At 38.5% G+C, this 19353-nt stretch overlaps 2 protein-coding genes across 2 annotated transcripts; one reads left to right on the top strand and one right to left on the bottom strand.

Annotated features, from left to right (window-relative positions):
* The first annotated feature begins 1531 nt into the window (after positions 1-1531).
* On the top strand, positions 1532-3080 carry LOC147277911 (putative indole-3-pyruvate monooxygenase YUCCA10). Its single transcript, XM_086255761.1, has 4 exons — positions 1532-2143; positions 2244-2477; positions 2653-2775; positions 2889-3080. Exons 1-4 carry the CDS (start codon positions 1532-1534, stop codon positions 3078-3080), a joined length of 1161 nt encoding a protein of 386 aa, XP_086111887.1.
* A 12287-nt stretch (positions 3081-15367) lies between these two features.
* Positions 15368-19230, bottom strand: LOC147277910 (uncharacterized). The gene is made up of 4 exons (XM_086254497.1): positions 16931-19230; positions 16437-16748; positions 16234-16336; positions 15368-16149 (listed from the first exon to the last, which is right to left on the bottom strand). Exons 1-4 carry the CDS (start codon positions 19174-19176, stop codon positions 15526-15528), a joined length of 3285 nt encoding a protein of 1094 aa, XP_086110623.1. The 5' UTR covers positions 19177-19230; the 3' UTR covers positions 15368-15525.
* Positions 19231-19353: the final 123 nt, after the last annotated feature.

The raw sequence follows: 19353 nt of genomic DNA, 5'->3' as shown, positions 1-19353 counted from the left end.
TTATCAAATATTTGAACTCAAGATCGATCTTCTCTCATGAAGAAAAGACTAGCTAGGTGCTACTACTAAACCAAATGGTCATTAGCAAAAAAATTAAATATTCTTAATAACAAAGAAGTGCATTATCGTTATCAATCCAACTAATATATACTTTTTTGTGTTGAAACATGGTAAAAACTTTTATGTTCATGTGTTCAACAAAAATTACATGTTTTATTTTAATTTTTTGTGTTTAAAGATTCGATATCGTCTAAATTAAGTTCTTCTATATTCTTGTGTTCCAATTTGTTTTTTTCAATTAAAAAATGCCCTTATCGTTAAAGGGCTCATGTAGTTGAATTTTTTTAATGAGATTTATAAGAATGAATAAATTCTAAATGGAAAAGGGAGGGAGCAATATGAAGAATTTATTTATCTTAATTAAACTCCGGAGGCACCTTTTTTGAATGTTAAAGTGGAACAGAGAAAAAAATATAGCGTACTTCTGAAAATAAAAGTAAGAATTTATAACTACTAAATTTAGAAATTAGGGCAATATATAGGTGAGTGGGATGGTTTCATTCCCATAAAGAATCTTTATGGTAGATGCTTCTCGGCACCATCTATTTGCATTTCAGATACATTGTATATTTGATTATATTGTATAACCAATGCATGTAAACTAAATCAAAATGGATATATACTGAAAATGAATCGCCCACTTTTTTGCTTTCTAAGGAGATGAAATGAACAGTAGTGATTAAAAGTTCCAGATCGAGAGGATCTGCTTGCATTCAAATTCGTACATTTATATATAACATTGTTCTTAATTGTTTAGCCAAAGTAAACTAAAATAAAATGGAAACAAGCTAATATATGGTACCTTAGTGCGTATATGCGTAGGTTATGATATGGTTGTAGTTAACAGATCGATTATGAAAGTGATGAATATTTCATTGATCTTTATGTACAATGACTGACTTTATATATACAAGATAGGAGTCTTGGTAAGGAAAAGACTAATCTACAGCTAATAGACAACTGCATCTAACGAACAATTTTAGGATTATAGTAATTAGAGGATCCTCTAATAATACTGATGCATCGTTAAAGCCTTGATCTTCTCCTATGAGTTTTCTCCATTAATCATGATTTATTGTAATTAGCTGCATTATTAGAGGAGTTGACTGCCTTGATCCTCTAATAATACTGATGCATATATCGTTAAATTAAGCCTTGATCTTCTCCTATGAGTTTTCTCCATTAATCATGATTTATTGTAATTACCTGCATTATTAGAGGAGTTGATCGACTGCCTTTATAGTAGTATAGAGTCAAACATCAACACATAACGCACAAGACCAACAAAAACTGTGCGCGCGCATGCCAAGTATAACGCTTAGCTAAGACTATATATACATGACAAGTATGCATACTCTCAGGAAATGGTGAAACCAATATTTTATTTGGAGATCCCACTATATAAATAGGCAAGCAAGGACTAAGCCACATATCAGTTCAACCCTTGCATAGCCTTGACCAAAATCCAGAAATGGAGGAAGTAGAGGTAGTCATAGTAGGTGCTGGCCCTGCAGGCATAGCAACCTCTGCCTGTCTTAATCGCCTTGACATCTCAAATGTGGTGCTCGAAAGAGAAGATTGCTATGCTTCTCTTTGGAAGAAAAGGTCATATGACCGTTTGAAGCTTCACCTAGCAAAGCAATTCTGTGAACTTCCTTATATGCCTTTCCCTAAAAGTGCACCCAAATACATGCCCAAGAATGACTTTGTTCAATACTTGGATGCTTACGTGTCTCATTTCAAGGTAAGTCCTAACTACCACAGAACTGTGGAGTCTGCTTTCTATGATGTGGATGTGGGAAAATGGTGTGTTATTGTCAAGAACACTCTTTTGGGTTTGCGAGAAATATACCTTGGGAGGTTTCTTGTGGTTGCAAGTGGTGAAAATAGTGAAGGTTGCATTCCTCGAATTCATGGCTTGGATGGGTTTAGTGGTGAGATCATGCATTCAACCCAGTATGCAAATGGGAGGAAATATGGTGGAAAAGATGTTTTGGTGGTTGGGGCTGGGAATTCTGGCTTGGAAATTTCTTATGACTTGTCAAATTGGGGTGCTAATACTACCATCGTTGTCCGTAGCCCGGTAAAACTTCTCTCTCTTTAATTCTCTCTACACAATATAATATATTTGTTACATTAATGTTTTATAACTTATTTAATAACAATTTATAAATTGCATGCAGGTACATGTTCTCACCAAGGAAATGGTGTACATTGGAATGGTTTTATCAAAACTCTTTCCAGGGAAATTGGTGGACACTGTTGTCATGACGTTAAGCAAATTAAAGTGGGGAAATTTATCCAAATATGGGCTTCAAAAGCCAACCGAAGGACCATTTTATCTCAAGGAAACTAAGGGTCGATCCCCCATCATCGATGTTGGGACCCTTGACAAGATCAAGACTGGGGAAATCAAGGTATACTCATAAATGCATGCATGCATGGTTTATGATCTTCATATATTTTTTTTTCACAACAGTTTCTTAATTTTTCCATCGATTTAATTGTATATCCTGCAAAATGGTTAATCACTTGATTATCCATTTCGATCATGTGATGATGATGATGGTGACAATACTCATCTTCGATCAGGTTGTTCCATCCATCACAATCATAGAAGGAAACAAAATCGAATTTGGGAATGGCTACTTCAATCGCTATGATGCTATTATATTTGCTACTGGTTACAAAAGCACTGTGCTAAACTGGCTTAAGGTACGTGATTTTTTTTTTGGTATTCTCAGTTACATTATTACTGATTAAATTATAAACACATATTCAAGTACATTGATATACGTACCTACATTATCCATATGTTTATAACTTAGGATGACGACCATTTGTTTAATGACGATGGAATGCCAAACCAAAGTTTCCCGAATCACTGGAAGGCAAAGAACCGTGGTCTTTACTGTGTTGGATTCTCAAGGCGTGGATTGTCTGGCATTTCACATGATGCACAAAACATAGCAAAAGATATCAGTTCTGCTTTAAATGATCAGAAGAAGAAAAACAACTGAACGATCCACCATGAATTGCATGTTATGTGCTAATCTCTGAGACTGTATGTCTCTATAAATATATATGTATCTGTATATATATATATAATGTCAAGAAGATCCAAGTGGGTTAATTTGTCAACCATGCATTCGAATGTTTGTATGGCTATGTATCTTGGTTCTTGCTGTATAATATAAATAAGAAGACTTGTTATTATCCATTTCTTCTTAGTTATTATTTTAATTATAGTTCATTAGAAATTTCGCACTTTAATCAATTGAGAGAGAGAGAGAGAGTACGTACAATGATTTTTATAAAGTCGACACTAGAATACCACGTGTGGAGGAAACCTTAGGAGGTGTCAACATTCAAGAAGAGAAATCGGAGAGAAAGAGAAAGTGAGAGAGAGAGAGAGAGAGAGAGAGAGAGAGAGAGAGAGAGAGAGAAAGAAAAGAAGAATCCATATCTGACTGATTGTAAAATGATCCAGTACATTTCTCACTAATACAGCTGAGTTTATATAACTATATAAGCACTATGCGTTATGCTTGACTAACATACTAACAGCATTAAGCTCCTCCAACAGTGTAAGTTTTGTAACTAACTAGTACCGACTTGTGCTGACTCAGCTTGTTCACACGTGTGTATACTAACAATAGGGAATGAATTATGTGAGAAATTATTTTGTATGACCATAATACCATCAAATAGTGTATTTAATCCCACTACTGCAAAATCCTTCATCAGGCACACCCACCAAACCATGCCAATTGGTCTCAAAGGGCACAGTTTGCAGTGCCTATTGATCATCTAGTCACGGTTTGGGGAGTGGTGCGATTGGGAGGCGTATCCATTGTCACACTGTCACGGTTTACCTAACCGTGAGTCCATTTACACCGGGTCCCACCCCATTCGGCATTAGCATACTTCAGCCAAGCTTATATACTTGAGCCAAGCTTGAGCCGGCTTAAAGTGGCTTGGTGGACGATGAGACCACTCCAGTTAATGGTCTCATGGTTGTATAACCGTGAATAACTAAATAATATTAAAATATACCATACTGTGACATGAAAAACATGTACGATGAATTCATGTATTTTGAGTTAAATGACCTTTGCCTTTCACCTTCGGGTATCCGTGCCATACTTTCATTAAATGGAGAAAACTAATATATATACAATTGCTCATATATTGTTTCATATACAATAATATCAAATAATATATATACTTATAATAATAAGTATGTATTGAACAATTAGTTATTAATAAACCATAATTTTAGCCATTAAAAAATTAAAAATTGCCACTTTAAGCCATGGATTCAACTTTCAGACATTTGCTTCACAATACTGATGAGTCTATAATTACATTAGTTTGTTCAACAAAATAACTTGCCTATTTACATCCAAAATATACCCAATCTAAGTTCACTGATATGATTCCAACCCCTTCCTTACAAGCAATTCACAATCTAACTGAAATGAAAGGGTTGGCATGCTCAAGGAATCAGCTGCCACATATCAATGCCAAAATAAAATTTTTACCCAACAGCTAAGCCAGTCAGTTCCTAAACCCATCATATCACTATGTTCTAGCCAGTCAGTTCCTACACCCATCATATCACTATGTTCTAGCAATATAATCTATACTTAAGTCCCCACCATCATTTTCACAAAAGGGGCTAGAATTCACCTGTCTAAACCAAAATGCTACCAACACTTATCCAAAAATTTTTGTACATACTTGGATCCAATCATGGGCTGCGAAACTCATCATTTGCTGTGTTCGATCGCATTGTCCACGGCCATATCAGAGACATCGGAACCTATCATCAACATCGGATTGGCACCAACTGGTGGGGTTGCTTGAGCTTGTTTGGTGGCTGAAGCTTTTGACAACATCTGTATCAAAGCCTGCACATCCAGCCCTTGGAGTGCTTGTACCCCTGCACCTGAAATAGCAGCAACTAAAGGATTGTTCAAACGGGCTTCAAATTCAGCCATCTTGTTCCTAAAATATTCATCTCTCTCTCTTGCTTCTTGTTCCTTCCTAGCTGCATCAACTTTGATTCTTTCAACTTCTGCACGCGCTTCTTCTGCTGCTTGACGTGCTTCTTCTGCAGCAATTCGTTGGAGATCACATTGAGCTTGTAACACTTCGACTTGTCGTGACAATCCCCTTCTCTGTGTAACAATTCCAGGTACATCTTTCCATTCAACTCCAACCCCGAAGCCGCGGACAGTATTGCGTTTTTCAGGCCCAAATTGCTCTGCATACAACTCATCACGAACATCAGGCGTAATTTCCCTTCCCTTCTCCTGCTCCCTCTGCTCAAGTGCAGTCAACTCATCCTGCATTAAAACAAAAAAGACAACACCACATGCTCAGTTTAGTAGTATTGACATGTGTATATACTATAATCTAATTACTAAGGCACTTACAAAATGTTTAGCGACTTCTTCATTAACCGGCTTGAGTTGATTTTTCACTTTGCGGCTGTAGATGAGTTTGAAGAATGTTATACGGTCAAGCACTTCACCAGGGTGCTCACGTTTCTGCACAAAATCAGACATAACACACATGTTCCAAGTACTTAATTAATAATGAAAACATGCACCTAATAGATAAAGGCAAATTATTTTTCTATCAATATCTGCCAATGTAATTAGGAATTGCAAAATTATACAAAGCATCACCACAAAATAAACAAGAAATATACTCAATTTACTGGTATCAATGTACTTCTTTAGCATTTCTTAGTGGTGAATCAATAGTCTAAATTTATGAATTTACTGGTATGCAGAAGGGGCCGAAAAGTGAGAGGTCAGAACAAATTTTGAGATGTAATGTGATTTGATGAGGGATTGGGAGGAGGAAGAGAGAAGAAAATAAGAGAGAATGAGGAGAAGAGGAGCAACGCGCGCAGAGGAGAAAGAAAAGGGCACGGGACACGAGGCCCGCAGGAAAGAAAGAGGGAAAATAAATGAAAAAAAATGACGGGATATTTTGGTGAAAAAATAAAATGACCTAAGGAGGACCGGTTCTCAAAATAGAGGTCCGGTTCTCAAAATACAACTGAAAATTGTATTGCCTCTGGAGGACCGGACCTGTTAAGAGAGGTCCGGTACTCCAATTTTTTTTTTTACATTTAAATGAATTTTGTGTCCTCCAAAAGCAGTTCCGATTCTTCAACAAATTAGAATCACAGTGCTGAAGCATTGCCCCTGGAGGTCCGGTTTGACAAAAATTTATACTGAAACTGGTTCTCAATATACAAGCATTACCTCCTTTGTGAATCAAAAAGGCTAAATTTATCTCATCTTTATCATAATTGTAATGATTATGTAGATAAAGGCTAACATGACCAGTGGCTAGCTCAAAGCATAAGCAATCTAAGTATAATTACTTAATATGTAAATGTGTGTGATTCTTCTTTTGAGGCCATATAATTTTGCCTTTCTACACTATTATGGATTTCAAGCATCAAATAAGCATGATCATGAAAAAATACACCACTACTTTGGTCTATGCATTTGTACTATACTTATTAAGCAAGCATCCCTAAAGTAAAATATCCTATATGAAGTGGAACAAAATTAGATAATGCCAAAACTAGCATAAATTAATCTTACACTGTTCAAAACTATCATCCCCATACATAATTGGCTGATCAATCTAACTGAAAGATAAATTGACAAATTGTTTCCCACTAACCCTCAACATTAGGTAATGTATTAAAAACTCACCCATGCATGTCGCTTTTGGGCAAAGGTTTGTGTACCAGTGGTGTGATGCAGCCTCAATTGCCTTCGATTCCTCTTATTTATCCTTGAGTATTTCTATGTACAAAAATCCAAATGACACTGTCAATTTTTTCCACCTACATGAGAATGCCGAAAATAAGCATTCGAGGAATTATGGCTTAATTTACCTCTTTCTCTATGTCCCAATCAGCCACCAACAAGCGCCATTGGTTAATGTTAACACGATTATCATTGCAAATCCACCTATCAGCTGTACCGACATTTGGGTAGTACCATTCCACCTTAAGATCATGCTTAAATTTCTTCCAACGGTCATTCAACTTTGCCTTTGTTATCTTTTCAATTGCTGCCTCCTTAGCTAATGTATCCGGATCTGACCAGTCAAGAGCTTCCTGCATAATGTGTTTGTACATACGCATCATACATTAGCACATGAATAAATTAATAATGCTTGATATACTGAAACAATTGGCGTGGTGAAAGAGATCTTTACCTTCACATCCTTCCATGCTTTCTCCACTCTGGTTCCCTTTTTAAACAATCTGAACGACTTCACATTGATTGGAAAGTAAGAGGCATCTGTTGCTATTATCCCCACAAATCTTGAAAACTTTGCACATAGGTCAGCTGGTTCAACTGCCTGCCCATGTTCATTGAATACCAACTTCTCTAGTTTCGTTACAGCAAATTTTCTCTTATTTTTTCCTCTTCCTAATCTCTTGCGCTTACCTAGTTGCGAATCAGTGCCCGTTTCATTCCCCACATCATTTGTTGGCCTCGATGATTCACCATTTTGTCCCAAAAGTTCATTTGGTTGGCAAGTTGAGAAACCCACTGCATTGCTCGATCCATTGGTTTGATTTTGAGTTTGGACAACTATCTCATTCTCAGTTTCATTAACGTTGTGTGTGGTATCATCATTCACACCTCTAAGCAATGTGTACATAATGTCATCGCTTTGTCTTAAATCATAGCCATTCAGTGGAGGTTGGGTCTCGTGGTCTTGTGCTAGGTTAGTGAACAAAGGTCCAGTATGGGGTACGTAGTGATTAAGCATCTGTACTAATAAAGAACATTAAAAATCAATTAAATTGCAAAGATGCAAACATACATAAGTCATGGAAATTCACCATAGATGAAGCTAGATATAAGGGCGAGTGATAACTAAATTCACCATTTTGGTGTGATGAACTAATAGTAATTAATAAAAATGAAAACAAGTAGTCAAATAAGGCTGAAAGTTCATTAATCCTGAAATTGAAAAGGTTAAAGTTGGTGAGACACCCAGAAAAGAAAAAAAGCAATGAGGAAGTGCATAGTGGGGACTGTGGATAAATATTCAAATAGACATGTCTCTGTCCTATATTGACTCTAATTTGCTACCTTACTCTGTTCTCAATCTGCCTCCCTTCACCATCCTCCTGTGTTGTCAAGGCTAGCTGGTATTCTCTAATCTCTCACTCTCTCTCCCTCTCTCTCCCTCTCTCTCTCTCTCTCACAAATATGTAAATGATAGTTTGGATAATATGTTAAGGTTTAAGTTTGAAACATATTGCAGCTGACATGATCTAACAACAGATTTCAAATTGGGTATGGATTCCCTTATAAGTATAACTAATCCTAACCAGAAGTCAGAAGTTTGGTTACCAAAGTTTTCCAGTTCTTGAAAATATTTTGAACTGACTTTGTGAGTGTCTAATTAAGTTGTTCTACCGCATAAGCCCAATTCTTCAAATGTATACAAGTGGCTGATTAATGAGTTAAATAAGAACAGAACTTGAAGCCAGAGTGACCATGAAGGTGCGCTCAAACAACAACACCAATGGAGAATATTCAATATAAGCAATCATATATGCCAAATCAAATATATTTCAAGGACCCAAACATACAGAACTCATGAAAATGACCCATATCTGAAGCTATACAGGGCGAATGATATATTTACAGAGATAGACAGAGCTAGCGACATGGGGTTATTCAGAGAGAGCGAAAGAGATTGTGAGAGAGTATTATCTACCTTCAAGAATGGCAACCAATCAGGCACACCCACTTTGCCACTGAATATTTAAGCTCCAACGGACCAAGAATCTCGCAGACTATGGCGCCGATCAACAAGAACGCATCCCCTGATTCATCAGGTGGAACTGAACAGGGACCATTGGAGGACCGGTCTGTATCGACTGGGTGGTCTGAACGAAGGTGGTGGGTTTATAATGGGTCCTAAAAGCAAAGTTGGCTTAAAATAGGAAAAAAAAACCCTAATTCCCCTTAAAATTACAATAAAATATTTGCACCCATTATTTAATAATAAAACTTTCCAAAATATCTGAATAATTGGAGGGAAAGTATATGTACCTAATGGATGGATAATGATTTGTAGAGCTCTTACAAATATAGCGGCAGTTTTAAAAACCTTCATTTTGGAATAGTTAAAATATATCACACTGCTATTATTAAAAAATTAAATCCTTGCACTTTATTTTCCATATTTCACAGTTTTCCAATATGTGTCATAATGCATTCAAAAACTCACACGGGTGTAAAATTAGGCGCCAACCATTCAGTACAGCAATTCATTCCTATTGTTTCCCTCCAACCATTCTGAGTTGCCTCCTTCAGTTTCATCCCTCAAACAGTAATGAATATTTTTGCTTTATGTATTGCAATGGCTGGGGTTAGATTTGTTCTTTGCTTACTATATTCCAATGTATGGGGTTGGATGAAATAAGAGTATGGGTTGTTGTGCGGCATGTATGTATGGCTTGTCCTACATCAGACTACTAGGCAAAATATATAGCATAAAATAAAACATAATACATACACTTTTTCTGCAGTCTTAATAATACATCTACATAAAACCAGTCATTGCTACTAATATGGTCACAAGTAGCAAACATATATTACATTCATGGATATATGCATGATATAGGTAACACAGTCAAGTCAGCAACTTTGTTGGGCAGTGGCAAACTTCATGCTCGTGAGCTATTTTCCTGACTCCAATCCGTAGGTCTCCCTCAGATATTCAGCGTAATCACTGTCAGTATCAGATAAGTTGGTTTCTGGCTGAGTGATCCTCGCCCTGTTTGCTCTTTTCTTCAGTCGAACCTTGCGAGGTTCCGGATTCGGATTAACAGCTCCATCTTCATGTTGCTTGTGCTTCCTAATATGCAGTGGGAAACGACAATCTCATGTAAGCTGTGAGTGAGCTGTTAATAAATTTTGACATCAAGTGAAGACAGCAAAAAATTCATAAGCAAATCTTTAATTAAGTTTCCATTTACTTGATCAATTAATAAACAAACATCCCCATGTGATAAAACACCAAACTCATTTAAAACAATTCTAGGATCTTAAAGATCACTTTTTAAAACCTTTTACAAGTTTGCCAGCAAGTGTAATCGTCACTGAAAGTCCGGTCTCAAATTGGGAGAATCGGTCCTCAGAGCAACTCTAACTAGAGAACCGGTCTTCAAAGGAAAGGACCGGTCCTCTAGCCAATAAAATCAGAGCCACGCTTACTGGAGATCCGGTTCTCAATGGACAGATCCGGTCCTCAAGGCCGGAAATCCAGAATAACACGTACTGGAGGTCCGGTCCTCATGAGAAAGGACCGGTCCTCTAGCTCATAAATTCTGCGCCACGCTTACCGGAAGACCGGTCCTCAATGTAAATGGTCCGGTTCTGAAGCCCAGAAAATGAGAGCAACACTTACTGGAGGTCCGGTCCTGAATAGAGAGTACCGGTCCTCTAGGCCATATATTCATCGCCAGGCATACTGGAAGACCGGTCTTCACTGTGAATTGTCCGGACCTGAGGCCCAGTAATTCAGAGTAACATTTACTGAAGGTCCGGTTCTCAATATGTTAGAATCGGACCTCTCGCCCAACAATTCATCACTACGCACACTGGAAGACCGGTCCTCAATAGAGAGAACCGGTCCTCAAACCCAGAAATTTCTAATCGACTTACTGGAGGTCTGGTCGTCACATGGTGAGGTCCAGTCCTCAAGCCTTAAACACAAACACGAGTACACTTACAAATCTCCCCCTTCCACGTTTCCTAGACAACACCGCTTATAGATACAGATACAAGACACAAGACACAATTTAAACACATAAACCTGTACTAAGTGTTGCACCTGCAAATAATAGAAATTACAAACAAACACAACCTGTGGAAAGCAAGGGAAATAAATGGAAACCAAAATAGAAAGGATTCAATGTGAATTAAGAATTGAAGCACAACAAAATATTACAACCAGGGAATCAGTTCAATAAGATCCCAAAGTTAACTGAAAACACTACATCTCCCGCTTTTTGGCTAGGAAAAACCAAAGGCCTATTACAAGAATCACTAAGGATAAAAATCAGGTAAGCGATCCTTTAGTTCGCTTAGGGTCGAGTGGATGTCGTGCAGATCCCCAGTATACCGCTGCTGAAATGCATCCATGCGGTTATCAAAAGCATCCAGGCGAGAGTTAACTGCTGAGAATCCAAGGTCAAGCCGCTCCATGATGGAGACAAAGTCAGGTGCAGCAGGAACTCCAGAAGAAGACGGCTCAGAGGGAGCAGTAGGAGCTGGAGGAATTGCCTCGGGAACTTGAGCCACCACAGACCGGGAGTTAGCATCACTTTTGCGCAAAACCCATCCGTCAATCGGACCATCCGGATCCCATAGTGGATCATCATCCATCACAGGAATGTCAGAACGTTCGGCAAGGCGAGTGATGAGACAAGGAAATGAAAGTTGAGAATTCACATTTTTGACCGTGCGACCACATTCCACAAGATGAGTGAAAATGATGTCCTCCAAAGGAACAGGAACATCAGGGGTATTCAAGGCAATCATCAACCTACACGCTTCATCAGAGATGCGGGATTTTTGACTCGTGGGATAAACATTGCATCGAACAAACATAAATAGCATACGGAATAGTTGTGTGCAATTTCCAGAGATGACGCGATGAGAGGCAGGGGGAACGAATGTTGGTGCATCATAAAGAGTGGTGATAATGTGTTCCCGTGATAAGGAAGAAGTGAACTTAAGAAATTTTTTATAATCAGTTTTGCCAGAGGAGGGTAGTTTACAAACACTACGAATGTCATCACGAGTAATCATACATTTGTGCTCCCGAAGAAACACATGTGAATCCTTGGTTACTTTGAAATCGGGAGGAAAGTTGGCATAAAACTCACCAACAAGATTGATATTGTATTTAGGGAAGGATTCGACATATGGTCGCAGACCACGTGCCGCTAAAATATTCACGAAGTCAGCACTCATCTCTCGAATGACAATTGGACGCTCAGATATAAAACCTCTATCTTCTATCACCTCCCAACGGGCTTCACAGTCCGCATTGCAAAACCGTCTATACTGACTTGAGTCATCCCTAGGAATAGGAGTCTCTTCCTGAGGTTCGGAAGAACTCGCTTGAGATTTCTGTTTCTTGGCAATGGGCTGCTGAGAGGATGCTTTCTTAGGGGCCATTAAACTAGTCACCTAAAAATTACAAGATGCCATACCATCAAGGGAAGATGATGAATAAGACCAACAACCCAAGGACAATTAACAAAATGCAAAAACACATATAATCCCAACAATTCCAGTATTCATTAGCCACAAATAATCCCAACAAATTACACAAGGGAACACAACCCAGCAAACAAACCCATGGTCCCAATCAAGTTTAGATAAACATAAATTGTATGTTTCGAGAAAGAGGACACATACCGGAGAGGACAAGCCATACCATCCATTTTGAACATTTTCAGAAAATAAGTGGAACCATGAAGAAACAAGCAACAAAGAAGACAAAGCAAGTTAGAAAACATCAAAAATATATTAACATACTGTGGGTAAGGAGAAGGAAGGTCCGGTCGAAAATTAGAGAAATACCTTGGTGAAGAACACAAAATATACCAACACAAATCAGTGGGTAATCTTCAGAAGGGGCCGAAAAGTGAGAGGTCAGAACAAATTTTGAGATGTAATGTGATTTGATGAGGGATTGGGAGGAGGAAGAGAGAAGAAAATAAGAGAGAGTGAAGAGAAGAGGAGCAACGCGCGCAGAGTAGAAAGAGGGGGGCACGGGACACGAGCCACGCAGGAAAGAAAGAGGGAAAATAAATGAAAAAAAATGACGGAATATTTTGGTGAAAAAATATAATGACCTAAGGAGGTCCGGTTCTCAAAAAGGAGGTCCGGTTTTCAACTCAAGCAGACATGATGGATCGCCACTGGAGGACCGGTCTTCTGAAGAGAGGTCCGGTTCATAATTCAAGCAGAAATGATTGATCGCCTGTGGAGGACCGGTTCTTCTCAAGAGAGGTCCGGTTCTCAATTCAAGCAGAAATGATGGATCGCCTCTGGAAGACCGATCTTCCCAAGAGAGGTCCGGTTCTCAATTCAAGCAGAAATGATGGATCGCCACTGGAGGACCGGTCTTCTCAAGAGAGGTCCGGTTCTTCCTTCAAGCAGAAATGATGGTTCGCCTCTGGAGGACCGGTCTTCTCAATAGAGGTCCGGTTCTCTGTTGCTTATAAATTTTTTTTTTTTTTTTTGGGTTTTTTTTACTATGAAGTTTGTGCAACCGCACCTAAAAACCACATAAATACATGCCCTTTAACGTTTTTTTATTTAGTATACAATAAACAAGCATAATGAAATGCATGAAGTCCAATTCAAGGAAGCACATTTTGGTGCATGCTTGACAATAAAACCAATGATTTAACAAGCAAGACATTAACATAATCAAAATATTAGAACACGCAATAATTAATCCTTACAGAACCTTAGGTTTTACTAATATAAGTTACTAATAAAAGCCTCTTTGGGTGTAGGAGAAAAAGGACCTATGCTTACAATTTCTTTTTCAACATGGAGCATTACGTACTGTTTTGTTCTTACGCTTAGTATATCCATAATCGAATTGGACATTTTTTTCAGCAATTTGATTACCTTTCTTAGCATGAACTAACCTGTCATTTGCAGATCGCTGGCCAGGAATTGGTTCTCCAAAGAAGTTGGTGTCACCTCGGCCGTTTCGGTGAGGAAGAACGTGTCGAGTTGCTGGCACCCAATTCGCCAACACAGAATTTTGGAAATCCCTCATTTCATGAGGATTCTCACTTGAATCAGTTTGCGAGCACGCATCCGAGGGTGGTGTATCATAACTTGAGTCTTCAAACCATAACTCCCGATAAACATTACGATTAATTGGGGTTCTAACTTTCTTAGGCATGATTATGTTTTATATATGTCAAGTGTGGCAGAGTGAGAGCATTGAATGGTTTATGGTGCATATATAGTAGAAATAAATGACAATCAACACTACACTCCATGCACATGCTTGCTTATCATACGAATGTTGACTATTTGTCATTGAAATGAATAAAGTTCCTGCACTTAGCAGTTTTCAGGTGCATGCAGTGGGAATCTCTGGTGCATGCAGTGGGAATCTCTGGTGCAGTAGCTCCTCACCACTCTCTTACCAAGTTAGTAATTTGAATAATGTTTTCATCGTTATGCACACATGTATTATTGGTCTGTACTCAATCAAACATCAGGGGTATAATCCACTATTTGCCTTGTGTGTTATGACATAAAGCTGTCAACCAATTGTCCATTTCACAATAATGAACTCCATACCAAGCTATTTTGTCTAGCCTCATCAGTGTTTCAATTATTTTTCTAGACAACAATGTTTCAATAGTTACGACTCTATAAATATGTAATATCTACATAGAGTGATAGAAAAGCATATGGGTTGCTGCATTTGCTTTTAAAATAAACAAGCATGAGGCAAGGTAGTAGCGCATCCAGTAAATCCAATCGTCCCTTAGAAAATGGAGAGTCATCATGTGCTCATCCTCATCCACTGCATTCAGATGCGAATCCTTCTCATCAAATTGTTGGACATACAGTGGATTTCAATAATTTTAAGGAAGACCTAGTTGCATTTGAGCTCCCGAAGGGTATAGAGGCGCCAACACCATGCTCACCACTCGATGAGGGCCAGAATGTTACGAGTCTTAGTCCTTCTAGGAGCATTTCTAGTTCCCCAAGAGGTATGCCAATTGGTCCTCAATGGTCACCATTGGTGGAACCTCCTACACCTTACATGGAGGTTAGAGAGGTATATAACCACAACACAGAACCAAAAAATAGTGGATCAAAGAGCCCTGTGAGGGATCCAAAAATAGCGTACCCGATCTACAATTGCATCAAATACTTTAAATACTAGCCTTGTTTCATATATTGTCCATTGCCCTGTTATTTTGTTGATCATCTTAAGGTTACCAAATGAATCCATGTAGATCTTCAAAATTATCGGGTTATTCATATTTGCACATAATATATAATATCCATATGCTATGGAAGCAAATTCCATTACAAAACAACCATCTTATGGTGATGAAAAGAAAGTAAGCACAGTAAGAACTATGAGTATAATGTTCCGTATTGCATGCCTGAAAATACAACATGTGAATCTAATCTACTTGTTTTCTGGATATTGCAAGTGACTTAATTATCTAAGTTCAGATCAGCAGGAACACAAATTGCAAACACCAAAGTAAAATATGTTCACATGTTCATTCGAGGGATATAATTAGTCATGGGCGAAAAACCAAATCACCTCCTCATGATGTTTGCCATAAAGTGTGATATTCAAAATAAGATTTACCTGGCTGTCCATTTAAGTCACCATCACATCTTCCACATCTGTTCGGACCTCTACTTCGTCGACCACATTAGTGGCATCATCCAAGTTTTGAGGTGCAGAAATATCATGGGTTGTTACTATGCCCATGTCAAAATAATCTCTAGGCCTTGTTTTCACGGCAACATGCCAAACTGGTTGATTTAGATCTTGCACATAAAACACCTGATGTGCTTGTGACCCTAAAATAAATGTGTCCTGTGGGGGCATCAATCGAGTGAAGTTCACTAATGTAAACCCATATTCATCTATTTTAATACCACTTTGGCGGCCTTGCCCATTTATCCAGTCACAATCAAATAACACCACATGTCGGTCATTATGATAGTCTAAATCAATAATGTCATTCAGTACACCATAATAGTCAACCATGGATGAGCTCGGATTAGTATCTTCAACTATAGCATAATTCTCATTCTCACCTTGTACAAATACTCCACTATTTTGTGACTGGCCAGCCTCATCAACAGATTTCACATGGAACCGATAACCATTCATTATGTATTTTTTCCAACGACCAGCTCGCCGACTCGGTCCACTAGCCAATGCACACAAGTCGTCACTAATGTTGCAAACCCCACGATCTAGTTGGTCATCGATCTGCATAAATGACCAAATATTATACACTATTCCGAAATATATCAACATCATTCTAAATATATCAATTACTAGCAGGATACTAACATGTATTCGAAACCACTCCGGAAATGACAAGTGCGCTAATTGTATAGATGCTGCTTCACTTATGCGTGGTCCTCGATTTGCCCTCTCACGAGCAACGTGGTCCCTTATAAATGAAATAAATGATAAGATGGTTTGACAATTATTTGAAAAAAATGAAACCATCCAGTATTATCAAATTCACATCAACATCTTATGTATTGCACCTTATATAAGGTTGGACATCGGGGCAGTTGAGCAACACATGCAAGTGTGCTCTTTCCCATTTTGATTGGTCTAGGTTGAATAATTCAACTCTCCCAAGAGATCTTCCAGGTGCTGAAAATATTACTAGTCCGTCACGTGCACCACTCCCTACCGCATCAACATTTCGACCAGGCCTATTTCGACGTGTAACAGTTTCGTCCCCAAGATACATAGAGCAAAAAGTTAAACACTCTTCAACAATATACCCTTCGGCGATGCTGCCCTCGGGACGATATTTGTTACGAACATATTTCTTGAGTGTTTGCAGGTATCTGCATAAAATAATTAACGTGGTGATGAGCATAAGTAAAAGAAAACTAACCCAAATCAAAGTGTAAAAAAAAAATATATATATATATATATAACTTGTGCATGTTTGATTCATGTAACAGAGGAGAATAAAGCAAATAATAAATAAAATATATTTATACATTACATACTGCGTTTTTAATACCTCTCGATTGGGTACATCCACCTGTATTGTACAGGACCAGCTATTGCTGCTTCATCAGCAAGGTGAATAGGCAAGTGAACCATTGAGTCAAAAAATGCCGGCGGCAATAACTTTTCTAATTCACATAATGTAATTGCGATTCTTCGAGACAAAACTTGAAAGTGACCAGTAGTACCAACCTTAGAACAGAGGTTTCGAAAAAATGAACTAAGCTCGAGTAGCACACGAATCATATTTCTTGGTAAGATCCCACGAATTGCAATAGGAATCAAGTACTGCATAAGTATATGGCAATCATGGCTCTTTAGACCTATTAATTTCTTCTCTTCAACTTTAACACATCTGGCTATGTTGGAGGCAAACCCATCAGGAACCTTGACTGATGCAAGGACTGTGCACATTGACGTTTTTTCTTCATTTGATAAGGTGAAAGGGCTCGGGGGTAGTTTTGTTCTTCCCCCTTCAAGTATGGGATGTAGTTTTTTTTTCAGTTTTAGATCCACCAAATCCAAGCGAGCCTTGTATGTGTCTTTGTTTTTCTCATCAATACATAACAACGTCCCCAAAACACTATCTGTGACGTTTTTTTCAATATGCATCACATCCAGATTATGTCGAATAAGAAGATCCTTCCAATATGGTAGATCAAAAAAAATGCTTTTTTTCTTCCATGGACCATCGTACTTGGCAGCATCATGTTTGCGCTTGCGAGTTAAAGATTTCTTTTTACCCTTACCGAATTGAAAGGTTAACCCACTTAATGAAGCCAGACACTCTCCACCTGTCATAGGAATTGGTGGTAAACCATGCTCTTGGGATCCGTTAAATGAATGAGTCAATCTTCGAAACCGATGATTGATAGGCAACCATCGACGATGACCAAGATAACATTCTTTTTGACTTACATTCAACCTTAGAGAATATGTCCCATATGCACATTGTGGACATGCCTTCTTCCCTTTAGTGCTCCAACCTGAAAGCATCGCATATGCTGGAAAATCATTAATTGTCCATAAAACGGCAGCACGCATGATGAAAGTCTCTTTTTTCACTGCATCAAATGTTGGTAACCCATGTTCCCAAAGAGTCTTCAACTCCTCCACTAAAGGTTGAAGATAAATATCTATATCATTTCCAGGACTCTTAGGACCGGGAATAAGCAAAGAAAGCATTAAGTACGGTTGTTTCATGCATAGCCACGGTGGAAGATTATAAACTGAAATGATCACCGGCCAAGTACTGTGGGATAAGCTCATCATACCGAAAGGATTAAATCCATCACTAGCCAGCCCTAAGCGCACATTACGTGGCTCTGAACCAAAGGATGGATCCAAACTATCTAATTTTTCCCACGCTGGGGAGTCTGCAGGATGCCTAAGCACACCATCCACCTGTCTGCGTTCGGCATGCCATACCATAGAATCAGCGGTATGATGTGACATATAAAGACGTTGGAGTCGTGGTCCCAAAGGAAAGTAACGTAACACCTTATTAGCAACTTTAGTACGAGTGACATGTCCGGCCTCTATGTTTTCCTTGTAACGTGGTTTGCCACACACATGGCATGATGTATTGTTGGCATGCTCCTTCCAATATAACATGCAATCTTTTGGGCATGCATCAATTTTTTCATAACTCAAACCCAAGTCAGTAATGAACTTCTTGGTCTTATAAAAACTGGGTGGCAAATTCACCCCTTTCGGAAACCAATCCTTTAGCAAAGTCAGCAATTCTGTAAAAGATGTGTTGGTCCAAGAATGCAAGCACTTGATCTGATATAATCTCACCAAGAAGGAAAGCTTAGTTCTGCCACAGCCTGGGTACAACTCTACTTTAGCATCCTCCATCGCATGGAAAAAGCTTTCAGCAGCAGAAGTGGGCCCAGAGGGCGGGGAGGTATCATCATTAGTTCCAGCAGTATATTCAAACCCATGCATTCCAAAGGCATCATGCAACATACCAGTCATATCTTCATTCTGAACATGGGTTGCTTCGGTGTTAGGCCTAGGCAACTGCTCCCCATGCGATGTCCATGGTGCATTAACATAATCTTCGTCCATACCATCAACAAAAATGTGTTCTTCAACTTCTATAGGTGACTTCCAATACCGATTACAACATTGACTACACGGGCACTTAATGTGCCCATCAAATGCGGATACTCTTAATGCATGGGCGATGAATGCACGTAGCCTTGTCAAATATTCGTCACTCATACGATCCAAAAATACCCAATCTTTATCCATTGAGAAGTCACTATCTGCCTAGTAATTAGAAGAAAACTAAGTCAATTTGCAGAAAAAATCCAAAAAATAATAGCAGACGAAGCCCATAAAGATGTTCAACAAAAAAGTGGATGTATGAACAATAGGAAATATGCTTGGATGCAGTTTCCCAATACATACTTATGACAATTGATGGAT

Source organism: Dryas octopetala, chromosome 8, assembly GCF_963921425.1.
Source record: "Dryas octopetala chromosome 8, drDryOcto1.1, whole genome shotgun sequence".
Classification (NCBI taxonomy): domain Eukaryota; kingdom Viridiplantae; phylum Streptophyta; class Magnoliopsida; order Rosales; family Rosaceae; genus Dryas; species Dryas octopetala.
The sequence above is the reverse complement of the archived record's forward strand: the minus strand, read 5'-3'. Positions and strand labels throughout refer to the sequence as shown.

Bases quoted from the DNA above. Each gene is read 5' to 3' on its own strand.
- LOC147277911 (XM_086255761.1), top strand. From the start codon at position 1,532: ATGGAGGAAGTAGAGGTAGTCATAGTAGGTGCTGGCCCTGCAGGCATA. The intron at 2,144-2,243 runs GTAAAACTTCTC...AATTGCATGCAG, and splicing joins CCATCGTTGTCCGTAGCCCG to GTACATGTTCTCACCAAGGA. The intron at 2,478-2,652 runs GTATACTCATAA...ATCTTCGATCAG, and splicing joins TCAAGACTGGGGAAATCAAG to GTTGTTCCATCCATCACAAT.
- LOC147277910 (XM_086254497.1), bottom strand. From the start codon at position 19,176: ATGGATAAAGATTGGGTATTTTTGGATCGTATGAGTGACGAATATTTG. The intron at 16,337-16,436 runs GTGCAATACATA...TTCATTTATAAG, and splicing joins GATGTCCAACCTTATATAAG to GGACCACGTTGCTCGTGAGA. The intron at 16,150-16,233 runs GTTAGTATCCTG...TCATTTATGCAG, and splicing joins CGGAGTGGTTTCGAATACAT to ATCGATGACCAACTAGATCG.